The 27568-nt window shown below is 40.5% G+C and overlaps 1 protein-coding gene across 1 annotated transcript; it reads left to right on the top strand.

Annotated features, from left to right (window-relative positions):
* The first annotated feature begins 599 nt into the window (after positions 1 to 599).
* LOC138047080 (serine-rich adhesin for platelets-like) lies at positions 600 to 24739 on the top strand. The gene is made up of 14 exons (XM_068893774.1): positions 600 to 734; positions 1388 to 1484; positions 6295 to 6438; positions 7349 to 7456; positions 8824 to 8955; positions 9708 to 9805; positions 10824 to 10893; positions 12038 to 12062; positions 12558 to 14965; positions 16389 to 16499; positions 17990 to 18064; positions 19391 to 19448; positions 21672 to 21780; positions 23518 to 24739. Exons 1-14 carry the CDS (start codon positions 700 to 702, stop codon positions 23690 to 23692), a joined length of 3645 nt encoding a protein of 1214 aa, XP_068749875.1. The 5' UTR covers positions 600 to 699; the 3' UTR covers positions 23693 to 24739.
* Positions 24740 to 27568: the final 2829 nt, after the last annotated feature.

Raw genomic sequence — 27568 nt, 5'->3', positions numbered from 1 at the left:
TCTCATCTTCCGCTCTATCTCCTAAACGAAAGCCTTCCTCCCAACTTATTATAAGCTCCGATATAAGTTTATATAGAAGATTTTTTTATCAAATTGACTCAATCAAACCAATCTTTCTAGTCAGGAATTTCATACACACAAGTCCAGTGGATAAAATCAATGTGAAATGATCACACAGGGTTGCCAGGTCGTCTTTTGCGTAATCGGTCAAACTGATCGTCAAAATCCGTACTTTCGCTAAAAACGGCAAATACATTTGAACGCGAAATTGAATAACAAATCAGGTCGAGAGAAGAGCGTGGGTACTGGGTACTAGGGTTGCGACAGTGCTGATTGCGCAATGGAAGTCGGATTGGTCGGATTACAAACAGCAATTCGACTATTGTGAGTAAAATAACTAATAATAAAAAAGTGTGACAACAAAATTTGAAAAGGTCAAAATAGGCCAGAATCGTTTTGGCCGGCTAACCATTATAGTTTCCCCGGCCAAACGGATTTCAAAAAGGCCAAATTCGAGTTATTTGTCCGCAAAAAGGCCAAGATCACAAGTTAGTCACGAGGGTTATCACGAGTTGTCCCGCATTGCGTGACATCAGGGCTGTAGGGTGGTTACAAAGTTCCTGGTGCCATCTTGTTTCCGTTCATTTTCCAGGAATATATATTTATCTTACCTTAACAGTTTGCTGATTTAGTAACTAAATGACTGCTCCAACAGCTCCTGGTAGAGCAAGAAGGTAAGACATCACCGCTTCCTTAAATCTACATAAATCCATCCGGAAATAAGTCTTAAACGTTGTTGTACTGATATGTGTCTGATTTGTGTTTTTAATTTTTAAGTTTAATGACAGTTTGCCAACCAAACTGTATTGGGTCAGGAAACGTAATTCCCATACTAGGACTATCCTCCTATAGCTAAACGTTACCGTCAAATACTTGCTGTGGTGTCAACTACAAGACTTGTTTTGAGTTTTCACACACGTTGCTCACATATGCATCACGTGTACGTACATGTACAAGTGGGGTGTCTAGAAAACTAAGACCTAAGACCTAGAAAACTAAGACCCAGATTTTGGGTGTCTAGAAAACTAAGACCAAGAAACTCCTCCTAGAAACTAGGTCTTAGTTTTCTAGGTCTTAGTTCTCTAGGTCTTAGTTTTCTAGGTCTTTGTTTTCTAGGTCTTAGGGGGGAGTTTCTAAGTCTTAGTTTAGTTTTCTAGGTCTTAGGTCTTAGGTCTTAGATCTTAGTTTTCTAGACACCGTACTGCGAGCAATATTAACAACCCCTCTTATAATCCAGAATCACTTTAAAGCACTGTCTGATTCATTGACGATAGACTCCAACAGCAATATCAACTTAATAGTCGGTTCTTTCCATCTTTTGTTTCAGTTTTGAAGGGATTATATTCTTTGTTTATGATCGAGAGGCCGTGACAAAGGAATCAGATCCACCAGAAAATGCCATCGTTTACTTCTATCCACCTTCGGTAATGCTTGAAAGATGTTGTTAAATACATATAATTATTGTGGGAATAACATTATGACACCTTTCCGATGTTTTTATGTGTCTTTTTATTCAAAACAAAGCTAAAAGCACAAAAAATAAGTTGTTGTTATTATTATTATTATTATTATTATTTCCATAAGGTCGCAATAGTAGCAAGTATGATAAATACTGTTGGAAAAAGACAACTTTTTTAAAAGACATGTTTCGACATGCTTATGTCATCATCAGTTTAATGATTTCCTAAGTGACTGAACAGTTATAAAGTCTACGGGTAGATGAAAAAATTATTACAACATGACGTAATACAAAAAGCGTGTACTAATTACAGCGTGACACCAAACATCAAGGTGTAAACTAAAACGTGAGAAAAGTGTTGTAATGCTGCAATTGTTTGTTAAGTTCCGGTTTGATCTTATTTATAGAAAAAGCTTCCTCAAGTTTTAAATCAATTGAGTCGCTGGCAGAATCCAGAATACTAAAGCACGAAGGGGAGTATTTGTTGTTACATAAAGGAGATGTGTTGAAATGTTTAAAAATATGCGAGTTTTTATCGCTTTCCGTGTGTTCCACCAGGATAAAGGAACACACGGAAAGCGATAAAAACTCGCATATTTTCTCATGTTTTAGTTTACACCTTGATGTTTGGTGTCACGCTTTAATTAGTACCCGCTTTTGTATTACGTCATGTTGTAATAATTTTTTCATCTACCTGTAGACTTTATAACTGTTCACACTTAGGAACTGGCATTAAACTGATGATGGCATAAGCATGCCGAAACATGTCTTTTTAAAAAGTTGTCTGTTTCCTACAGTATTCTTCTTCTTCTTCTTCTTCTTCTTATTATTATTATTATTATTATTATTATTATTATTATTGTTATTATTATTATTATTTCGTTCATTCACACGATATGTTGGTAACGTGGTTTGTAAACTAGGCATCAACTGCCACGACCTTTTGTAGTAATAAGGTGCAATCTAGTCCAATTTTCTTCAACGATGTTTTCAAATTTTTGCTGAACGTCCCTAGTTCACCAATGACAATTGGTACGACAATTACTTTTCGGCAGCTCCAGATTTTCCCAATCTCTCTTTTTAATTCTTGGTATTTTTCCATTTTCTCTTGTTCTTTTTCCAGCACTCTTGTACCAAAAGGGCACGCGATATCTATCACATAACATGATCTTTCTTTCTTATCAAGAACAACTGCATCAGGTCTACTACATGTATGCTCAATTTGATGGTCTGTTTGAATTCGGAAGTCCCATAACACCTTTCCTTGATTGTTTTCTATAACTCCTTCAGGATCATGATCATACCACTTGTCTTTGCATGGGATGTTGAATTTGTGACAGAGTTTCCAATGGATAACTTGGCCTACCTTATCATGTCGCCACATTTTATACTCTCTTTGCGCCAATTTCTTACATTCCGCTACAATATGACTTACGGTCTCTTCTCGTTCTCCACATAACCAACACATCGGGGAGACATCCTCTTTATCAATCCTGTTTTTAATGCTATTCGTCCGTAATGCTTTGTCTTGTGCAGCGGTTAGCAGTCCTTCAGTTTCTTTTTTTAGTATTCCCATTTTTAACCACCTCCAGGATTCTGGGTCCCTTACTTGTTCTGTAGCTGTTTCAAATTGCCCATGTAATGCTTTGTTCTTGTATTTAGACATTCTCTCTTCAGACACTTCTATTTTTGTAGGCCCCTCCTCCAGAATATTTTCATCCGATACGAAACGAAGTAATCTTTCCTTACTTTCTCCAATGTATCTAAACAGACTGCCCACTTCAATGTTCACACAGTCTTCTGCACTTAGTAATCCACTCCTTCCCGCTGCTCTTTTCAGATACAGTCTATCTACGTCGGCTTGCGGATGGAAGGCTCTGTTTATTGTCAGCAACTTCCTGGTTTTGCGATCCAATTTCCTCAGTTCATCTCTAGTCCACTCGACAATTCCTGCTCTGATTATTGAGACAGCTCTTGACTTCATTGCATTTACCACATTTCCACCATTTAACTTTGACTTATTTTATTATCCATCTGAAGTATTCCTTACATGTGTACATATCACTTCTTTCATGGCTGCATGTTTTAAATCGTCTGCTTCTAGTACTCCAAGGAATTTATATCCTGATTCTTCTACTTCTCTGATACTGTTTCCGTCTGGCATCTCAATCCCATCACACAAAACCAGTTTTCCTCTTTTCATGACAAGAACTGCACAGTCATTTGTCAATGCCAAATTGCATTCCAATGTCACTGCTGAATATATGGATGTAGTACTTATTAAAGTATCCATTTGCTTTTCATTTCTACTGTAGAGTTTCAAATCATCCATATACAGTAGGTGATTTACAAAATCCTTCTTCCCCATAAGGTCATATCCAGCTTTAACTTCCCTCAGGACCAATGATAACGGGATCAGAGTTACTACAAATAGCAGTGGCGATAAGCTATCTCCTTGGAAGATTCCTCTTCTTACATTTACCGTCCCTAAGGTGTTCCCATTTGCTGACAACTCCACCTGCCATTGGCCCATACTCTTGTCTATATTAGTGGACCATATTTTCCGCAGCTCCAAGTAAGCGTAAGCATTTTAAAATCCATGAGTGAGGGATCATGTCAAAGGCTTTTCTATAATCAATCCACGCCATTCCAAGACCGGTTTTTCTCCTCTTACAGTTCTTGATAATCATCTTATCGATAAGCAATTGATCCTTCGTTCCTCTTGAATTCCGACAGCATCCTTTCTGTTCATCCGGTAATAAGTTTGTGTTCTCTAGGTGTTGATAGAGGTCGTTTGACATTATTCCTGTAAGCAATTTCCACATTTGAGGTAGACACGTTATGGGTCTAAAGTTCGATGCTATGCTTCCCTTCTCCTTGTCCTTGATAATCAATACTGTACGTCCTTTAGTAAACCAGGCCAGAGTATCATTATTATCAATGCAGTCTTGCAACTGGATGGCTAATCTCTCTCTACATGATATATTCTTCAGCCAAAATCCCTGTAAGCCATCTAATCCAGGAGCTTTCCAGTTGGCTGTCTTCTTCAGCTGCTTGTTTATTCCTTCCACATTAATTACAGAATTACTCTGCTGGTTTATTCCTGTTAGGTTTCTTTCCAATCCTTTTAGCCATTCAGCATTCGCATTGTGTTTTACTGGGCTATCCCATATGTTAGTCCAAAAATTCTTACTTTCCTCCCTATCTGGGATAGTAGTATCATCGTTCTCGTCCGTCTCCAGCATCACAAAGAGACGTTTTTGGTTGGTACGAAACATTCGGTTTTGTCTATACTGGTCTACCCTTTCTTGATAGCGTTTGACTTTTGCAGTTTTGGCTAATATTCGTTGTTTCAGTTCTTCAATTACTATGGTCACTCCTTTCTTTTTCAAGTAAAATCTCCGTTCTAGACCTTCAGGACTGCACTGTAGTGTTTTGCAGCTCACCTGATTTAAGTCTTTCCAGTCTACTAAGATCTTTCCTTAGTTGGGAAATCTGTAGTTTAATCCTTTTTTTCCACCATGGTTCTGTTTTAGGTTTCCTCTCATTCTGCTTAACACCCAGTCTCCTTGCAACCACTCAACCACTCGCAAGTAGTAGTAAATCGTTTGTTTCTGTGATATCCTTGGTTTCCAAATAATGTATAATCTCATTTACTTTCCAAAGCTTTTCCCTTAATCTACCCTTTTCAATGTTTCTCAAGTTTGGGGAGCATTCCGATTCATTCTTCATGCTTTGCATTATTTCTTGCGCTAGGTTAATCTTTTCCCTATTACATCCATCTCTTTGGGTAACCTCATCAATATTATAGACGAAGTGTCCTGATAGATTGTTGTTATCTTCCGGCTCTGATTGCTTGTTTTCGTCCATGCCATTTTGGTTCTGTTCATTTTCTTCTCCCAGGCTTACTGCTCTTGAGATCTCCTCCAGTTCAACTTCAGAAAGCCATCCATTCGTATGAATCACTCTGGCTTGATCCGCTAGTCTCTGTTCAGAAACCTCAAATACATGTACACCTCTTTCCTTCCAAATTCCAAGCATCTTTCTCCTGTATCCTCTTTTAGATGGTTCACTCATGTAGAAGCATCTCATTACTATTCTATTAACCTCCTTGTTCCATTTAGTTCTAGCAGTAGTTTGATGATGACCTGGTGTGGGCTGCTGTTCACCCACCACCCTGCCGGGGGAGGCACTTTCTCTCAAAGTTCCAGTCCCATTTACGCTGTTTTCTCTACATGTGTTATTTTCCATTTTTGAACATCATTTATGAGAAGGTTTAGCATCACCTTAAAGCAGGAATTTTTAATTTTGGAGTTTCCGATCTCCTAGGTAGGGTACCAATCATGGTTAATGAGCCCCACCTACCCACTCTGACCACATTTTGTCTCGCCTCTCCCGTTCGACCTGTCTGGCTTGGGTGACCCTACCAGGAGCTTAAGCTCCAGCCAGCATAGCTCTTAGGATCATAGAGGTTCACAAGCCTCTCTTATCATTATTATTATTATCATTATTTGCACTTGGGTGCTCTTGTATGCATTTTTTTTATATTTTATTATCAAGTGCATCCCCAAAATTTTTTATTTTTCAAGATAAAACTGCCCACCTATAGTAAGCTAATTTTGCTGTTGTCCCATGCAGCCATGACTGATTGACAAATCATGTGCATTTTCCTAAAACAATACCTTTTTCTAGTGCATTTTTGTGTTTCAGAAAGTAATTTTATGTTATATCTCCATTAATTTTATGATAAGTATGTCCGTGTTATGTGTTCGTAGGCCTCCATTGAGGATCGAATTTCCATATGTGGACAGTTGATTGGAATGTCGCACTTTATACAAAGCTTTATTGGATCCAGACCAGCATTATGCAAGCTACAGACAGAGAAGGTGGCAACTGTGCAATCTGGCAAATTTACCATGGTAATTTAACAAGTATTTACCAATTTTAGCAAGACCATAGGGATTAGTTGGATTAATAATAATAATAATAATAATATGTTATTCACTTTTTGGTAGCATTTACTAAATTACAAGAGGGGTCAGTAACTAGAACATGCATACATGTAGTAGCACAAAATTGCAAAACTTACAAGGACAAAAATAACGGTTACTGGTACTTGAAAGTGATAAACCTATCAGTGCGCAGAAGTCTGTCGTTGTTGACGCACTGCCTAGCTGTACCCGAGCGGAGACCGTATCCATGGCTGACGCTTGATTGTTCAGGGAGCAGACGAGCAATGCAGGGAGACGATGAGACCGATAATGCCTGAACAAAGCATTTGCAAGCTTGATTGTGTGTTTTGCAAACTTGTTTACATGTACCTCCTACTGTGTAAATTTAACTCAAGGTTCAGGGGTTTCAATAACTTTTTGAGTAGATGTCTGGGCTAATCAATGTGAGTGGCGATCACTCTTGTCTTTTACATGGGTTTGAGTGAAAATCAAGACAGAGTAGCCGGCGGTGAGAGGCAAATTTCTGACACTGTAGACAGTGGTATACCGGTACCGCCAATGACCGCCTTCTAATGAAACCCCTGAAAGTTCATCAATAATTCACTTTGTCATGGTAGTGCTTGTTTTTAAGTCATTCACGGTTGGGAAAGGACGAGCCACAGGTTACCCATTTCAGTTGAAGGAAATTTGGCTTTATTTTGATTCTTCTGACACAGAACATTAGCTCCAGTTGTAGGGATAGGAGTTCTGCACACAAGAGTATCCATAATTATATAAGAACTGAGTTTCTTTCTTCAGAGGTAACCAGGTAGAGTAGTGATAAGGGTGTGATACACAAAGAAAGATAATATAAGAAGCTTGTATTTTATGGACACAGGCCCTTGGAGGGAGTCTTGGTGAACCAGACTCACTGTTGATAAGGCAGCTGGAGACCCTGCTTGGTCTCTTCACATTTTATCATGGCTCATTAGAGAGAATCAGAAATGTAAGTAATATTAATAAGTAATCATAACTTAAAGCATGATAATTGGGACAAAATGCAAGTGAAATTTTTCCTACCCATTCACCCTGAAACCGGCCATACTTAGTATTTTACTCTGTCTAACGCCAGACGATTTTACTTGTCAATGGGAAAACCCCAGGAGTCAATGGGTAAATTTCACGATTATACCATTTGATTAGCAATTAATTTTATCATGGGTGAAAAATTACATTCATAAGATGCAATTATGGAACTGTAGGGAAAAGTTGCCATGGCAACAGTGTAATTTCACATGTGAAATCATAAATTAACGCTGAAATTTCCTACCAAAGTTAAGTAATTAGTCACCCATGTTATTAATGTCACAAAGTGTTGGCCAGTCAAACTATTAACAATTTACCTAATTTGTAATTATTACAGTTTACTGGAGTAGAGTTATGGGAAGCATTACTGGAGTTTCTTGGACTTCTACATGTATAAAGCTCAAATAGAATCTGCGCACAGGCAGCCAGGATCTCCAGAATCTCCAAGAACATTTCCTTATAATATATGTACATGACACCTTTGTATGCCTTTGCACAAATTTTATTGAATTTGAGGACAAGAGGAAAGAGACAACCATTCCATTTTTTTAATTAAACGGCCAAAATGGCCGCCAGTTTAGTATTCTTTTGTTTCCATGCAAATCGGCCCTTATGGCCTCATTCAAGGTTAAATATTCTATTGAATTTTACGTTTGAAAGCACGGCCATAAGTGCCAATTTGCCTGGAAACAAATAAAAAATACTAAAATGGTGGCCATTTTGGAATAAGGTGTATGTGTATCTCTGGACGTACAGTACTTATCAATGTTGTACAATGAAGTTGCTCAAGAAGCATGTTAAGCGAAATCCTGTTGACTGCTGGAAAGAGAGCAATCTGTCCTGATCTTTGAACGTGGCAAATAGTTTTGGGGAGCTTGAAAAAGTGCTAACTGAAAGTTGCAAATTTACAATTCACTACCTTTTACATGCCCTTGGCAAATTAGGCTAAGATGTATGCTATATATCCATGTACCAGTGTGTGTAGGGTGCAAGGAGCCCAATCAAATTAGCTCAAGGGGTATGGATATTCTAGTTGAACAACAGGGGCGGATCCATATCGGTTTCCACTGTTTTACGGAAATCAGTCAGAAACACTGGAAAGGGGACTTTGGAGAATAAAAATCCAGAAAATTCCTGGGGGTGTTTACCCCCAGACTCCCCAGAAACTCATTGTTTTGGAAACCAGTTATTACTTGTCCTAGATCCACCCCTGATCAACTTACTTTAGAAGAAAATACGTTTTTTTGTTAAATTTAATGTCAGTGATGAGAAAACATTTTTTTGTAGATGTGTGAGAACAAGAAACAGTTCTTGGCGTGGATGAATGTCATCTGGGATTGTTATTTGCATTTTGTTCGCCACTATGGAGACTTTTTGCCAGGAGTGTTTGACCCTTTACCTTTTCTTGAATTGCCCAAAGTAAGTAATATTATTTACAGTGACAGCAACTTTCTTTCAGTGTTGTAAACCAATTGTCGGATCCGAAGTTTTCAGTTCATGATCAGTTGCAGCATGGAAATAATTAATTTTTTTGGATCACAGTTGGGCTTCTTTCCTCCAACTAAGAATTTTTTTGTTCCGTGGTTGAACATCATGGTACTGAAATTGTTTGAAATTTGTTCATGAAAGTGAGCTGGACTGTGAAACATGATGGATGGATCAAAATCAATGTTCAATATTTTTTGGCATATTCCAGAAAAAATTGACAGTCTTATATCCAGGATGCACCTCTTTGTAAACTTGTCCTGTCTAATGATAAACCACTAAAACCTTCACAGACACATCGACAGCTGATGCTTGTAATAAAGTTTGATAAGACAAGATAAAGATTGAGAACTCTTGGAGGGAAACCCAAAGGTGTCCTGTTAAAACATACCCCTTTTGCCCCCCCCCCCCCCCCCCTTTCAAACATGTTGAAACAAAGTTGAATCGATGTTGAATGAGTTTAAAAGCATTATTTTCAACTTTACTTCATCAACCATGCAACATTTTTTTTTGTTTTCACGAAAATTGAAGTTGCAATAGTTAATCTTGTTCCGATAAGGCTGCAAAATTGTTCCATAAAGAGGTGATAGCCCTGGTTACGGTTCATTGTAGCTTGTCGTAAATTTGAGGTATTCTAGAACTTGGAGCAAATAAAATTGATTATTTCTCTGTAATTTTGTTCACAGAGTGTATCTGCTACTTGTTTTACCAAAGCATCTTATATTTTACAAGCCTGTCAGCGTCGTAAACACGTTCTTGGCGGATGCATTCTATACAGTAACAGGTTGGAGAGATTAATTCACTATTTGTAATTCTCTGTATAGGGAACAGATATCTGTTTACAAACAGTGCTTCTGTTATTCAAATTTGTCAGCCACAGGAACAAAAGAACCTTTGTTTCGACAGCCAATGAGGCTCTGGTTGACACATTAATGACAGTAGTTGACGTCAACAATATCTTCCCCATTGTCGGCAAGATTTCTCAAAAGTCTGGTTTTGCAGAATTTAAGACACCGTTTGATTTCCAGCAAGAGTTACTTTTCATCTACCTGTCCGTCATTCAGTGTTGAGTATTCGTCAATGTAACATTCGTTACCTCGAAGAGGAAAACTCTCCCCTACTTTAGTAAATGGCTTGCAAACTGGCCATTATCTTCCTGTCTTCCCATTTTAGAGACAAATCATTAGGTATTTCCAGACCGCCATGAACGAGCGGACAAGGCTTGCATCTAATAGATTTGATGTCACCTCTTCCAAGGCTGTGCCGTCCCCTCTGTGCAGTGCATACCAGATATATCGTCCCGGTTCTGAGTCTATCGGAAGATAAATTTCGGTATCTTCTTCTTCTTCTTCTTCTTCTTCTTCTTCTTCTTCTTCTTCTTCTTCTTCTTCTTCTTCTTCTTTTTCTTCTTCTTCTTTTTCTTCTTCTTTTTTGTCGCAGAGGCCTTAATGTCCCACATTTTGAATTTTTATGTCATCTTTCGCGTTCATTTCCTTTAATGGCCTTCAAATCGCGTTAATTTAAAATACGTTAATTAACACGAGCGTTAATTTCCGATAAGAAGGCAAGTCATATTGATATAAAACACACGGAAATTCACGTTAATTCCAGGTATGCAAACAAAACTTTTTGAGAATTCGCGTACAATTTATAACGCGTAGATTTTGTTCGCTTTGTTAACATGCTTCGTTTTATTCCCGCGATAATGTAATTTGACACTGGCTATCTTGAACTAACATTTTCTCCAAGAAATTTATTCGCAAAATCTCTTATTTCTTTTCTTTTCCTCCTTTGTTTTTTAGAATTTTATGTACACAGTTAGAGCCCTCCATAACAGAAAGATTGCTTCTTCTTAAACCAAACCAGAGGAACGTAAGTTTGCAAGCCCAATCGTTGTACGGGGCTATCGTTGTATTCTCGTACTTTTAAAAATCATCTGTCACTTTCCATGTTAGAGAACAATACATTACCTAGTATAACCAAACGTTTTTGTTTATATGTGGATAGTAGAACGAGGAGTTCGAGATTGCAAGGTTAACAAAACGTTAGGCAATTTGAGTCGGCCAGTTGGCTCAATCGAGAGTGTACTGGTCTTCCATTCTGGAGGTCGCGGGTTCCAATCCCTGCAAGACCAATACGCAGGGTCCTTAAACAACTGAGGAGAAAGTGCTGCCTTTGTAATTACGTCTGCAAAATTAATGGTTAGACTCTCTAGTCTTCTCAGATAAGGACGATAAGCCGGAGGTCCCGTCTCAAAGCCTTTGTTCCCTTACTCTGTGGGACGTTAAAGATCCCACACACTATTCGAAAAGGCCCGGGCACGGAGTTTCCGGTGTTGAGGTCTGTCCTTTCCGTCAGCAATGTGGTCGGCTTGGTAGGATTAGCTTGAAAGGCCTTCTGTGTGAATGAGACCACAGTTGTGTATAACAGCCAGGAGTCAGGCTACTTATCCAAGTGCAAAGTTAAACTCAAACTCAGAGAGTGTTTTTATTGCGGAACTGATAAATATCTTCTGTTTACTTGTCCAAAAAACGAACTATTCAAAATGTATTTGGAGTTGATTTGTTAATAAGATGGCGATTTGGGTTATGTCAAAAGAATATGTTATAAAGTATTAGAGTACAACAAGAGAAAATGAGGGGACAGAGACGGAGGCTCAGGGCGTTGGCCGGGATATGTCATGTCCACAAAAGTTATTTTTAGACGAGCGGAAGTCTTTGTTCTAGGGGAAGTCTGTCTTCCGATACGCCCGCATGCAGTCCTGCCTCGCTCTTAGGTTCTTAGTGAAAAGAGAAAATGACGGCGCACGTGGAAGACTGATTATTATTTTTTTTCTTTCAAGCATCGGATCGTGGTAGGCCAGCATGCGGACGTCTCGGAAGACCCGCTCGTCTAAAAATAACTTTCGTGGACATGACATATCCCAAGGGCTGGACGGGGAGCCTCCTTCTCTGTCCCCTCATTTTCTCTTGAGTACAATTAACTAATTTTCTTCTGTCCTTTTTTTTCGGCACAGCATCCAGCGAGGCCTGTTAAAACTGGTAAGCGGCTTCTTTGTGCTGCTATAGTATTAGGGGCATCGTGGCTTAAGTTTTATTCTTTTAAATTCTTGAACAACTTCAGGTGTTCTTTACCATTGGAGGGTAAAGACGATCACTTTTGTGGCCACAGAGTAATATGCCACTGGAGTGAAATAACCCATATATTTTTCCAATGAAAACTACGAACTGTTAAGGGCTGGTGTTTTCTGGGGAATAATTTCTTAGCTATTTCTTTGTTTACTTCAGGCTCTTTCTGAAGGCGAGTTACACTTCACATACGAACGAAAGGTTTTAATAAGACTCGCTTTGAAAACGAGGCCATAGTAAAGTCGGAAGCGTGGTCTATGCAATTGATATAAGCTGCGTCATTTCCGCTCTCCCCAACTTCTATCTTTTCCTTTTCATCGATTTCGGCACACGTTTAGCGTCTACCCGAGGTTGGCGGGCCACCTCACAGTTATATTTATTTGAACGTCCTTTTTATCTTCGTATTAGGACACGATTTGCCATTTGGTGTTCGAATCCTCAATGCATTCCTTACTCTGTCTGAGTATCTGAACCTCTATGATGCCCTAACGGAATCTGCATACAGGCAGCCGGGATCTCAAGAATCTCCAAGGGCATTCCCTGATATGTACCCGACGTCCTCTCCATGTGTGACCGATCAGCAGTTTCCACGGGAGGGGAGCAGTGATGACCTTCAGCATATGTCCAGTTACAGTGGTGCTGATTCAAGAAGGATCTCAACTAGTCAAATCTCTAAACAAGGAGATATTGATTTATCATCTCATTCAACGAAAAATGTAGCCTCTCCTTATCCTGGACACATTCCGAATAGTTCTTCGCCTCAGGCTGACAAAAGAGAAATGGCCTCTGGGAATGTAAATCAGAGAGAATCTAGAACAAATTTTGGAGCCGACTGTTTACTGGCAAGAGAATCAAGAGAAAAAGACGGAGATCGATTGGGTCAGACTAGAAGGGAAACGATTAAGAATCATTATTTATGGGGTGAATCAGGTTTGATGCAAAAGGAGTTTGGTGAAACTTTTAACACTGCGATGGACAAAAATCAACCCGCTGACGGAAATAAGGCTTTTGTGTCGCCATCTAACAATAGGATTGACGAAGCAAGCCACAAAGACGACAATGCCGCAAGTTCAGCGAGGAAGAGGTTTGCGTCTCGTGTTCGACCCGCTGAAAAAAGGACTCACGAAGATCAAGGTTCCAGTGAGGCATTTACCATTTTAGCTGAAAAGTCTGTCGATGAGCAAAATGATGCAACTGAAGAAACAATTGTGGGTAATGCTCAACACAATGAACTAAATAATAGTGATGCAGCTGTGCTATCCTTAAACACAGCTCTTGCGGATCATTTTTGCGACAGCAACAGGGAAGGTGATGCTGCCAAAGAAGGTTCCCGATTTAAAGTTGAGGAAGATTCCAGTCTGGCTTTCGATTGCAGCTCAATCGAGAGTAATATATCAAACGACGTTGGCCTTTACATGGAATCTATTGATGTCTCGGGATTAAAGGTTGTTACATCCAGGGAAAGTACGCTGGTTCCCGAGAGTGAGGACGAAACATTTATTCCAGGTTCTTTCAGAGACGGGAACGTTGTTGGGGAGGGGGAGGTAAAGGGGACAAGCGATCCAGCTTTACTTTGTCGGACTTATTGTACATCAAACTGTATGACGGAAAATGACGTTTCGGCAGTCATGAGATTAGTTTTGGATGAAATAATCACACAAGTTTGTGAAATAATTAAGAACAAGAATAACCATTCTTCGGGAGCAAGATGCGAAGGATGCGTAGAATTACGATCTGATGACTTTTTATGCCCAGACGCATTCAATCAAGCGGACGTTTCTCGTCAAAACTCTAACGTTTATGCATCGCCGCAAAGGGACGACGCAAAGAACATTAGAACGTGCTCTAAGACAAGTCCTGTGTATTTTGAGCAAGGTTTGCAGAGTGATTCAGCCCGTCGTTCTCCAGCACCCGTTAGTGTGAATTTTGCAAGAAAAAATTCGGATAGTCAAACAGAGAGAACATCTTTTATTGACAAAATGCAATCGATGGGTGCAAGTTCAAGCGGGGACCTTAGTTTAAGAGGTGAGTCAGTAAAGACCCCAGTTGTCTGTGACTCGTTTTCGGTTAGCAACCTTAATGAGCACTCTCCTGAAAAAGTCATGGAAAAATATTTCGCTTGCGAAGATTTAAATACGGCCGCGTCAAACATCGGAGAGACTAGGAGAAGTGATTCAGACATTACATCTTCAAACACTGCTCTAGGTGCAGACATTGGACTTGGGTTAACTGTAACACATTCAGGCAATCAAGACACTAGAATACATAGTTATACTTCAGCGGGTTCACAGACGACTTCTGTATGCATTACGAAGTGTGAAGGTGGGAAACCTGTGACAACATTACCTCTTTCAGATAGTGCGAAGACAGCGTCACTTGTTTCAAGAAATATAGAGAGTGGGGATCCATATGCATTTTGCGATGATGGGAAACTTGTGCCAGTATCACCCGTTTCAAGCAGCTCAGAGAGTGAAAGTGGCAAACCCGTGACAACATCACCTGTTTTCAGTAGTTCAGAAAGTGAAGATTGGCAAACTGTGAAAACATCACCAGCTTCAAGCGGCACAGAGAGTGAAGGTGGGAACCCTGTGACTGCATTTTCTGTTTCAAGTGGTAATGATTCCAAGACTTGCATTGCTATTGGTCAGGATGTAGTATCATCTGGCGCAGGGATTGGGAGTCCTGTTGGCACAACCCTTGGAGAAACAGTGGTGAGACTGCCTGGAGATGTACCGTATGAAAATACTTCAGTTACTGAACAGGATTTAGAAGAACATGAAATATTGTTTGAAGAAGAAGGGGACGATATAAACCAAGTAAGGGAATGATGAATGATTTTATAAAAAGGGTTTTTTTTTTCTTGATTAGTAAAGGTATAAGCTCTTGCATTTAATGTGTCCCATCCTCCAAATTTATCTTTCTATCTGTCTTCCATGGTCGCATTGTATGTGTCATTTCCGAATTTATTCCGACCTTTCTTGCAACAGAGCGGGCCAAGACTAGACGCCCCTGCTCCACTGATGAACACCTAAGCCAAAAGTTTCCCCTGATTAGGGCTACGAGACACTTTTAATGTGGTTTAGTTTTCTGTAGCACAGTGACGTCTTTACTGACCTGTGACGCGTGACCTGTGTTCTGGACCCGCCGATTATTTTGTGTTATCAAACGTACATTTTATTAAGGTTATAGGGCCGTACTGAACATTTGCGTCCACGTTTTCTTTCCCATTTTCCAATTTAATATATGGGAATTAGGGAGGGAGGTGCGGTGGCCTCATTTGTTAGTGTGCTCGACTTCGGAGCAAATGGTCCGGGTTCGGGACCTGGCCGGGGACATTGTGTTGTGTTCTTGGATAAGACACTTTACTCCCTCGGTGCCTCTCTCCACCCAGGTGTATAAATGGGTACCAGCGAAATTCTGGCGGTAACCCTGCGATAGACTAGCATCCCATCCAGGGGGGAGTAGAAATAGTCCTAGTCGCTTCATGCTACAGAAACCGGGGATAAGCTCCGGCCTGATAGGCCGCTGGCTTTTTTTTTTTATAAATTGAAATGGAAAAAAAAAACGAAGAATGGAAATTTGACATTTCGGCCCTCGAACTGGGTTAGTAAGATATATGTTTGAATACATTATATTATATCTATGAATATTTTAATCGAATAGTAAAAACAAAGTATTCAATTTAGCGGGCCAAATTAAACACGGCGGTGTTGATTGGCTCGCGTGGAAGGTGAAGAAACACTACAACGAATACTCGTAAACACAACATTTAATTAATCGGAGCGGCCATTGTGAAAGAGAGCACATGGACAAAACCAATACCACACGGCATCATGTGTATGTACATACCACATATGCCTTGGAAAGGAAAGGAAAGCAAAGCAAAGGAAATGAAAGGAACTTTATTTAAGTGTCTAGTCGTTCTAGCGTTGGAGCACTAATTGGAGACACTGTCAACTGAAATTAACGATTTACGCAAATCAGGTCAAATGTCAAAAACCTTTCGGAGCAGAGAAGAGAACCAACAAATTCAACCCACATATGACGCCAAATCTGGGAATCGAACCCGAGCCACATTGGTGGAATTCGAGTGCTCTCATCACTGCGCCATCCCTGCTCCCCTTGCGGGCACATTGCATAAATTATCGTATTTATCAACAGACAGCCCTTCAAATTGGTCAGGCACAGCGCGCATGCTCTGAAAGATATCATAAGAATTTGCATTTTTTTTCCTGACAGGTTGAAGGGTTGACTCGTGTCAATCTTTATGTCCAGGCTCACTCCAAAGTAGTGTTGATTCTTTTGACCGAGGAGGGATTAAGCACTGACTGTAATAGCATCAAAGCACTGGTGAGTTTGACTCAGTTAAGGACGCTGCCTACAAATTTAGAGGCATTTTTGTGCGGGAAAAGCCGGTCTGAACGAGTGTTGTTTAAATCCAAAAGAAAATTGGGAGTAACTACGCATTTTTCAAAGATAATTAATCAGCATTATTTGTAGAAAGCTTTAAAATACAAAGCAATGTATGGCGTTCTTTTCCAAATCGAAGCTTAATTATCTCTGAAAAATGCATGGTTTTCCCCAATTTTCTTTTTGGATGCCAAAAAATGGACACTTGCTAAGTTCTGCTTTCTCTGCATAGTTCTAAACCGCGCAAAAATATTCTTGTATTAGTAAGCACCACCCATAGAAAACCCGAGTATCTGGAGATGCGCAGAACGTATGCGCAATAACGACAGTAGGCACCTTCCTTAAGGGTAATCCACGACTGGATGGATTCCTTTCGTGCGAGATTTGTAACGGTTATACTCGTTCCTTCTTAGCTTTTGGAAAATTGGTAAGCTACGTTGCTTGGCATGGACTAAAGGACAAGTGAAAAATCGGAACCGGGCAGTAGTCGAACCTACGACGTCCTCCTTAACATCGGTCAGATGGCTCTACCCACTGAGATACTTTGTAGGGGTCATAGAAATTCAAAAGTAATTTGTCAATTAACGGGAGTCTTAATCCGAGTAGTATATGCAAAACGCTAAAACGAGTATAAGAAAGAACCGTAAATTTGATCTTACAGTCGATAACCGAACAAAGAAGATCTTCGTCGGTTTCTCCCTCGACCGATAGACTATTTCGCTTGAAGTAAGTTCGGCTACGATTACGGCAACGCCACAAAAACCACGCTGTATTTAAACTGAAGAATTCCTCAAACAGGATTTGGCTATCGCTTCATGTATGCGACAACAATGAATCTTGGTTTTTTTTTCTATATTTACTTCAAAACTGTTTACTCTATTCTAGTTATAGGATGCATTGCCCATGTTGTACAACGTGAACGGGACGGCTAGGCGGGGCAAAGGAATTCGCCGTCATTGTTGCTAAAAAAAATTTGCGACCAGACACAAAACCGAGTGTGACTTCGGCCCTTACTCGCATTTTGCCGCTCTTAGCGTTGGTTCGAGTTTGTAGTTGTTAAGTCGATTATCTGTGTCTGAATTGACTTGCCATATTTTTACCTCATTGATGACGAAGTCTCAGTGAGGTATAGCGAGGGGGCCTCAGGTGATCACTGGATCACTCGATCAATGGGCTGTTAAATTTCGGGTTTCGTTCGGGCTGCCGAATTGGTGTACGAATGTGCTCGAAACGGAAGCGCGTGTCGCAGGTTCGAATCTAACCTTCGCTCTTATTCATTATTTTTAGGGATAGTTCTGAATTTGCCATTGAGGTTATCAAAATAAAAGTCTTGAAATTCGTTGTAGAATAAATATTCAAATGCTCTCCATTTCATCAATGAGGTCTCGTGCAGAGACTTTGATTTCCTTTGTCGGGATTTTTTGTTTCAGTGGGAGACCTCTCTGAACCAACTGGGTGAACTCGAGTTTCTGGTGAAGCAGTCATCGGGCGATGAACCGACAACTGTAAGTACATATATATAGGTACATACTTATTTGACCACTCCCCAGTGGGGCTTTTCAGGGCCAATGAGACACAATCAACGAAACGACAGAACGATCAACAACAACAACTGCAAAGAATCCCAAATCGCCGGAGGCAAACCAGTTGGCTATTTACAAGTGCAGCTGGGAAGTTGAACCAGGGACTACCAGGAGCAAATTCAATGAGTAGTCAGAATAGTCCATTTCCGAGTTCATGTCTGCCTCCTCTTCAAAAAGAGTCTAAGTGCAAAGTTTTTGTGATGTTAATTAGTTCTACTTTACATATGAATGAAAACTAATTTTCATAAGAAAAACTTCGCACTTAGACTCGCCTTGTAGAGGAGGCAGACCGTCGTGAACTCGGAAAGGGCCTATTGGTCACGTACCCGGGGTCTCCGGATTTCAAGGCAAACGCTCTAACCCCAGGGCCTCACTGCCTCCACAGTTTTCAGATTCCACTACATATTGGGAAATCGTAAGTGATAAATGCTACATGTAATTGCTTGGCATAGTTAAAAGAGGGAGCGGGAATCATCGCTGGATATAAAATAAAGAGAAAAAGACTGGTTAGTTAGTTGGAACTGTTCTCTTAGAATGTCAATTACATCTCAGTGAAAAATTACTTCATACACAAATGTATGGACAAAGTAAGTCTTTTTTCTCAAATTGGCTTCAAACGCTTTAACTAGAAAAAAGGTTGAAAAGACAAGCCATCACAGCAAGTCAAGCAATAGCAAAACAGCAACAAGTTAAAAAAAGGACCCAGTACTTAAACGTATGTATTTAGTAATTTTTTTCTAGAATTGATCTCAAATCCTTTCAGTAGAAAACAAGGTAGAAAAAATAACCAGAACTATTCGGCGATTCCTGCACTGAATCACAGTCAAGTTAAAGCACAATTTTTGAGGAGGTGGCAATACCCGAGAACCAAGAAAAAAAACTCTTGAATCAGAGGTCAACAGGGTCAACCCACCTATGATTTCGCGTCCAGCAGGCACACTTTGGTTGCATGCATAAGTGGGTTTTGAGTGCTCCGAATGCTGCACAAACTCCGCTTCCTACGGACCGTTTTACTAATGGTCAGACCTGGTGAATCCTGGGTACTGAGTTCCAGTCTTTAGTAGTGGCTAACAGCAAGTTTGACATGTCATTTGTCGGTTTGCCCCGACAAAGGACTGGAACTATTTAGAAATCACCAGGAAGTTTAACTTACCATTAACAAAATAGGCCGTTTCTTGGCTCTTTGGAATTCTTTCGAACTTAGATGATGAAAAGTGAATGTTCGTCTTCGTTCCTTTGATCTTTCAGATGTACTCTGATGAATATAGCTTCCTTGTTTACGACAATTTTGAGAGGACTATGACAGGTAATTGCGCGCGACGAAGGAAAACGTATTCTAATCGTGTCGTTTGTCAAAATCAATCACGGGGTACCGGACAATGCTATTCGAGATCACATTCTGGCCCACGCCCTGTTGGGACATCTATCTATGTATCTGGAGCACTACACCTCACTATCTCATGCGATTTCCAAATGAAGACGAGTAGATCTGGAAATAAGTTTTCGTGTTCCACTGGACTGTTCCATTGTTTCGACTGAAAAATATTAGTTGAATCGCTTGAAATGAAGAGTGTCTGGAACAAAAACAAAGCCTATCTTTGATGTACTGGGCGGGGGCGTGGTAAAAACTACGTCTTGTTGAATCACTGTTGTGCACTATTCACAATCGTTGTAAATCTCAAGGCAGCGTCAGGCTTCCAGAACAAAAAGGCCAAATCAATCCTTAAAAGGTCGTCTTTTCTCTGAGTGGATGGAATAAAAAAATAAGAATGAAATAAATGCTTTGTTTATAGTGGAAGTGCACTTAGCTATCAAGCTAGTTTACAGGCACCCCACTTTTAACAATGTGAAAGAAACAATTCAAAGTTAACAGAAACATTATTAAGAGCCCCAACTGGCAGGAGGCAACCAGTTGGCTATTTACAACGCATGGTAGAGTTGAAGCCGGGACCACCGACAGCCAGTCCTGACCAGGGGTTAGAACGGGATTTGAACCCGGAGCAGCCGCATGCAAACCCAACGCCCTAACCACTCGACCACGCTGCCTCCTGGAAAGCATTTTGCCTTTATTTATAACGAATTCCATAAATCCGTCAGACAAATGGAAATGTGCGAAGGAAAGGACTCTCGGCCCATCCTCGACCTTGTCTTTTGGGAATGAAAAAGAAAGCAATAGACCCTTTGCAGCTGGCGATCACGTGGTACAAAAACCGCCATACTGGAGAGCAAGTTGCGCACTGGGACATCTAAAGCAAAGCAACTTAAATTTAAATTTTCTTTGTTTTAGATGACCCAGTGCGCAATTTGCTCTCCAGTATGGCGGTTTTTGTAATGGTAATGGTAATGAATTTATATAGCGCATTTTCTATTGGCATATTCAAATGCGCTTTACAAGCAAGTGCTGTATGGGTGAGATCGGACATCAGCATATACAGGCAAAGCTGGCAGCCGCTATCAGTCCATTAGCGATCTCACCCAGCACATGAATGAATGAAATGAGGCCTGACCACAACACCGGGAGTTCCATGCCCTACTCTTTACGAATAGTGTGTGGGTTCTTTTACGTCCCACTGGGTTGTGAACATTCAAGGGTTGTGAGACGGGGCCTACGGTTTCTAGTCCTTATCCGAGAAGCCTTGAAAGTCGTAACCATTTGCGGATGTAATTACAAAGGCGAGTGATGGTCCGGCCGGAGTCGAACTCACGACTTCCCGCATGGCAGCCCGATGCTCAACCAACTGAGTCACCGGTGCGCGGTTTCGTACCATGTGATCGCCTGCTGCATAAGGCCTATTAAGGTGTTGCTGTCCGTCAAGGCTATTTTTTTTTTTTTGGTCGGGTAGCGGCTGACATCATTTCTTTTGAAATAACTTATTTATCATCAATAAACGAGGGTGTGTCGAAATTAATGTCCGTTTTTTCGTTTGTTTGTTTTGGTTTTTTTTTTTTTTTTCAAATATCCTCAAATGACAGAGGCGTGCTCGGAAAAAGGTCGGGTCCTCCTGACCTGTGGAACGGAGTTCCGAATTCTAGCTTGGATGTTCTCACATGTACCAGGAGCCAACAGGTCCTATGTAACGGCATTTCACAGATCAAGCTATTTTTAGACGAGTTCTTAAAAAAGACTTGTCTTGCATGAGTGACCATTCTAGATCCCATAATCCATGGATAATAATTTCTCATGTAAGAGTGTGATTAGCTGGAATAGGGCTGATTTGGCGCGAAAATCAATCTAAAAATAGCTTGGTCTGTAAAAACGCCGTTCCACAAGTACATTGAAGTTGTACGCTCCTTGTCCTGGGCACTTGCATGTACCCACAGGGGACTAGCCCTTTAGCTCGGTAGCAGATCGTCTAAACTGATAACGGGAAGGTCAAATGTTCAACTTCTGTAAGGAGCACTTGGACTTTCAAATATGCCAAGATTCGGAGAATCGCGGCCGTGATGTTGTTTATTTACCGTGTCTAATAAATCAGCATCACGCTTTTCCTGTGGTCGCGAACTCTTGTTTTGGTATTGTTTGTTTCAGGTAACCTAGATGAGCTTGTACATCAAGTGGACCACTTGTTCTGCGAGACGACAAAAGTTTTGCATGAACAGTTTGAAAATTGTTCAACCCTGAAGGATGTAATGCTTAGGTCAGTAATGCATTTATTTATTTGTTTCTCCAAACCAACCTTTGTTTTGGGCGTCCCCTGAGGATTTTTTTTTAGAGCCTTTAAAACAACAAAATCGTTTAACATCAAAATATACTTGAGGATTTCATTCACAAACTCAATGACTAGAACAATCTTGTCCCATAGCAGTCAGAAGAACAATTTAGGGACAGGTAAAGTCGCAGAACGAGCCACTCGGGCTCACGTGGGGAGCTTAACCTGGTTTCTGTTGCATAAATCGACTAGGAGTATTGCTACTTCCCCTGGAGGGAAGCGAGTCCATTGCAAAGTTGCCCCGGTCCCCGACAATATGTCGTCGTTACTCACACATAGAACGAGGTGGAGAGAGACAGAGCGGGGCAAAGTTCCTTGTTAAGTCTTGAAATGAGCTTCGCAGTTATGAGCGCTACTTTGGTTGATGCTGTAAGGGATAGACGAGAAGGCCATTGGACATCTCGTGACAATTACACGATCTACATAGATTAGAAGGTCAACAACGTAATATTCCCATGAACAGTATTCAAGTATTTCGTATAGCGCTGATCTACAGTGTTTAATTCAAAGCACTCATTCCGAATAGCGCTGATCTACAAGTATTTAAGTCTAACACCCATTTTTAACCGATTAGCTTTCAATTTTGGTGATGGGTAACTATTTAAATGTTATAAAAACTCGCACATAGTTATCGGCTTGTTTCGATGGTCTAGTGGTTATCAATGATGCAGATGTTGCTTATGGTCCAGGTTCAACCTTCTAGACTTTCATGTTCTTTTAAAACCGTGGAACTTCATAAATTGCCTTTTTCAAATTGAATTGACGAGAAAATTAGTATAGAGTAAATTTTTATGTAACTGAAGTGAAACAGGAAATGTCCTTCTCGTCTATCCCAAATAACACTCACCGCTACTTTAGGAGCAACGAAATGAAAGCCTGAAGAATTCGAGTTTCTGCGATACTGGTGCAGTGCTCCACCAACAAGCCATCATGCCAACTTGGACCTGGTTACTTTGTGAGCTTACGATAAACCCGTAGAGGATGGATGTATGAAATAGTACGGGGTATGTGAAAGTCATGCAATCGTGTATGACCATCGTACCGGCGACATGCTGTCCAGCGGGTGGGGAAGGGGGGTGGGGAGGGAATTGGCAATGCTCCTTGTCGATTCATGACACAGAAACCGGGTCAAGCACCGGCCATGCGAGTCTCACTCTCATATGCTAAGAAAGGAAACAACACAGTGGCAAAGCTATGCCTCGAACTAGCGAACCTTGGTGGTGGGAGTCCGGTGCGCTGATCACTACACCCTCTGGCCTCCACAGTTATACGTTATTCCGTTCGAAAAGTTGCATCGCGGAGAATGGTCGGAGATTTGGCGTATTTAGTGAGATGCGAAAACCGATCAATCAAGCGTGAACCCTGAATAGAGGTCTCACAATAAGAGAAGAAAGGGGTGATTTTGGTGAATTAAGCAGTCTAAACACGATATTTTGAGCAGCCTAAAGACAGACGTTTTCAAATGATAGAGCGGCTTTTTGTATTTGAAGGTAGAATCTACAATTTTTTCCGATCTACAGTACAACAATTAGAGAACTGGAAATAAATGCCCCGCGAACAATAGGTATTGCGCGCGATGGCCCAACTTATAAGATGTACTTCTCTGTATGAAAATGAAGAGGAAGTCTGGCATTTTTTGAAAATACCACCTGTCTTGATTTGTAGGAATCGATCTACCACAGTGTATGGCAAGAGCAATCTGGGTCGAGGAACATACTTTCAGCTCAAAGGCCCATTTAGAGTAATGCAAGGTGTGCCCTCACATCGTGACCCCTTCTTAAAGATGGAGAAAAGGGCCACGAAAGTCCTCAACAAAGACCACGGCGTCAACATTTTCTAAAGAACCAAAGGCAACTTCTTGAACAAAGAAGGCATTTCACTTGAGATGGAAATGCTTTCCCTGACGACAGATTCACAGCGGCATAAACTGACCCGTCGAACAATCTTTCAGTTTCTGCATGCAAAACAGGTTCAGTTAATCGTTTGCATTAATTTGACAGTTCATCTCGTCAGTCAATTAACTGGCCGTTTAGCCTGCTGTAACTGAGTCAAAGAGCCAGTATTTTAATTTTCAACAGAGCCAATGTAACCAATGATTTAGATCCCACCGCTTCCACCAAATATGTCGCAAACTGGACACTGGATTTATTCCTTCACCGCACAATAGATTTGCTACCAGGATAACCGAACTCCGACGGAGAATCTTCGTAGTAAACAACTCGCCATCTTAGAGAGTGTTTTCATTCACGTGATCAGTAACCTTGTTTTTCCACCGAAACAAAAGAAAACGTTTGCATAATAATAGAGCTCAATTCCCGGAGGATTAATTGGGTACACCAACATGGCTGCCGCCGGTGACGTCACGTGAAAACACTATATGGAAGAGTAGTTAATGTAGCCTATGATGTCATGCAGACCGGAATGTTCTTTCCCTAAACATCTATAGAATGTTTTCACTCACTTGATCAATAACCTTTCTTTTCTTCCGAAACAAAAGAGAACGTTTGCATGATAATAGAGCTCAATTCCCGAAGGATTAGTTGGGACACCAACATGGCCGCCGTTTCATTGTTTAGAGAAACCAATATGACCGCCCTTACGTCACGTGAAAACACTCTTTTGCCAGGAGAGTCTTACAGACATTATAAAAACTACAAGACCTAGGAGCTTCTGCAGAATTAAGCATGAGTTCACAGGAGAATTATCCAAAATATTCTAGGGTATTGCAGATAAGGGAAATGGTGATATGAGGTGAAAGAAGTAAGTCTAAAATCTACATATTCTGTACACTTAAAATAAGAAAAGTAAGAAACTTGTCAAGAAGCTTGTTACCGTTTACAATGGAAGCAATGCCCGAAACCTAACGATTAAATTACTCTGTATTACGAAAGAAGCGACTGTTACATACCCACACAAAATTACAATTATTAATATTTAATTACAAAATTACAAAGCCATGCTGCTACAACAGAAAGTGAATAAAACTAATTTAAAAAAGAACTTACTATCAAAAGTAGGAAAACCTAAGTTTTTGCATCGGAAATTGATACAATGCTTTTTTGAAGGCGTCGTAGGATGGGTTTCTCATATGCGCAGGAAGAGCATTCCCGTCAGAATAGGTAATCAGACGCGTGAGAAAGGAAACTAGCGGAAGCTTCAACTGTCACAGAGATTGTAAATCGTCTAAGCTTTTTAAATAGTTGCTTGCAAAATTCAAACGTTTTTACCAAGTTTATGTTAACATAATGACAGAAGGAAATTGCTAGAAAACGTTTTATCAAAATTTTAAATTTAGCGGACCGTACCGCGGGCCAAACTGTAGAATACGGCCCGCTAAATCAGCCAATCACAGATCGCGTACTATCAAATGCTTGCAATCTTGCTGGCGTCAATAGTGAAAACCAGGCTTTACAAAGATTTGTATAGAATTTCAAATTTGGTTTGCGGCCGTTGTTCCCTGGTATAGGTAAAGGTACCCTTATTTAACGTCGGTAATTCCTTTACCATCTAGAGGGTATTCTCCCAGGAAGCCGACGGTGTGCTCATTTTCCCCACTTCTTTCCATCAGTGCTCCGTTTTAAGGGTATTTAAAGGAGCTAGGTCACGAAATTTAGGCAATTTCAGCACTGATCGAATGGTCATAGAATTAACTAAAATATCAAAATAACTGTTCAAAACTATAGAAGAACTCTAAAAAAACACAGGGAAGCCAAGAAGGGACATGGATGGACAAAACTGGAGAGGATTGAAATGGATTGAATTTGGGTAAATTTGAAAAACATCGGCCCACCTTTTTTCAAATTTATGTCAGTCTATATCAAAATATCATTTACACAGCTGGAAAATCATTCTCAGTTGTTATGTGGCCGTGATTTTGCAAATGAAAGACTCTTGCTCTGCCAATTTGACGTTTAGAGCTCATAATTAACAAAATTAAACAAAATTACCTAAAATAGCGTGACCTAGCCCCTTTAACGCTACCTAGGCTACAATGAAAGGAAAGAAGTCGAAACAAGGATGTGAGATCCGGGGATCGAACTCGGGACCTCTTGAAGCAAGGCCGCCGTAATACTTCACAAAATTCTCTCTATATAAATATGTTTTGGCCACCAAAATGCTTCAAATTTAAGCCAGCTTACAACGGTTCAAAATTGTACGAATCCTCGTCAGTATACTTCTGTGTAAGCTGTGCTTGACCCCCCCCCCCCCTCCCTCCCCCTCCTCCCCATCCTCCCCAACACTCATGATGTCAACAGAAACCCTGAAAGGGTGCATTGAGAGAAAAAAGGTCTCAGTAATCGTGTGGCAAACGCCTTTTAAGTTTTTCTAGAGGCAGTGAAGTCAACTAACACAGCTCTCACTCATTTCGCCTTTCTCCCAGAAAACAACTGGATTATGTTGCTAAATTCGAAGTTGAATTTGAAGCGTTAGGAAATCTTCGAGGTCTAATTCTCCGACGTTATGCCTCGTTGCTCTAACGAACGTTCTGTTGAACGTCTTCGTCGTAAACGGATGTTATAAATAAAATGATTAATTAAAAGTAGTGTTAAATTTTGGAAATCCGTCACTTTGTAGCGGTGTTATATAGAAAACCTTATACATTCACTGTAATTAAGCCCGTGATTTCCCACACCTCCAGCCGGTATAGTGGTGGGAAACGTGAAAACATTTGCAAATCGCCAGTGCAGCTGATGCATGGATGACCATCCATACAGTTGTCATGGCAACGCTGATAGTAATGTCGTGAGAAACAAACGGAAGCTTCTCTCGTTCATCTGCTCCAGGTCGTTGCCGTTTCTCTTCCTGCGGTGACGCCAAATAACTGTACAGTTATTCAGTTAAGAGAAGAGAAAAGCTTTTTGAAGGCGTTTCTTGACTGAGTAGTAATAAGATGTGTATGGCGCTTCGGGCGATTGAAATTATAAATCAGCTTTCACTGTTACCGTAATAGCAAAATATGGTCGCCGAACACTCGAGTGAGTAAGCTTTATATCAATACATCTTACATATTTCTTGCATTTCATAGTCTGAAAAAGTATTTCAACTATGAAGGGACATATTTTTCGAGGGTGATTCGCGGATACTTGGGGAAAGAAAAGGGTTCTCCTTATAAGAATTGAACTTATGACCATGGCTGAAGGGGTTTAGTCTCCAAACGAACTGTGGTGCTACGACACAGAAAGTGCTAGGGTTACCCTAGCAAGAGGGTTATCTTAGCAGGAGAGTCAAAGATAGCCCGGGTTTACAAGCAAAAATTCACTGGTAGGGTTACCCAATCACCCGGGACAACTATGCGTGCTTGGTAAAAACCAGCATCGCAAACACAATGGAAGCCGCTAAAAAGTTGTTTACAAGGGCAGCTAGGGTAACCCTAGCACTCAGATAGGGTTACTCTAGCGCCAGGGTAACCCTAGCTGCCTTGTAAACACGTCGATGAAAAAAAGAAGAAATGTGTGATTGCTAGGGTAACCCTAGTACTAGGGTTACCCTACCTGCTTGTAAACAGGGCCTTAGTTTGCTGACAAGAGGATACCAATCGCAATTTTGTTTCGATAATGCAAATTTCTTACAGTTGTCATGTTTTTCAGTTTTATTAGCGAGAATGTTATTTGAATAACACACGTTACCCAACGCGCAACGAAAATTGCAAGAGCACTGGTTTCAAGAGGATTACGTGATTCCTTGTTGAGAGGAAAATTGAAATTCATTCTTGCAA

This window comes from Montipora capricornis, chromosome 4 (genome assembly GCF_036669925.1).
Source record: "Montipora capricornis isolate CH-2021 chromosome 4, ASM3666992v2, whole genome shotgun sequence".
Taxonomy (NCBI): domain Eukaryota; kingdom Metazoa; phylum Cnidaria; class Anthozoa; order Scleractinia; family Acroporidae; genus Montipora; species Montipora capricornis.
Note: the sequence above shows the minus strand (reverse complement) of the source record. Positions and strands in the feature narration are given on the sequence as shown.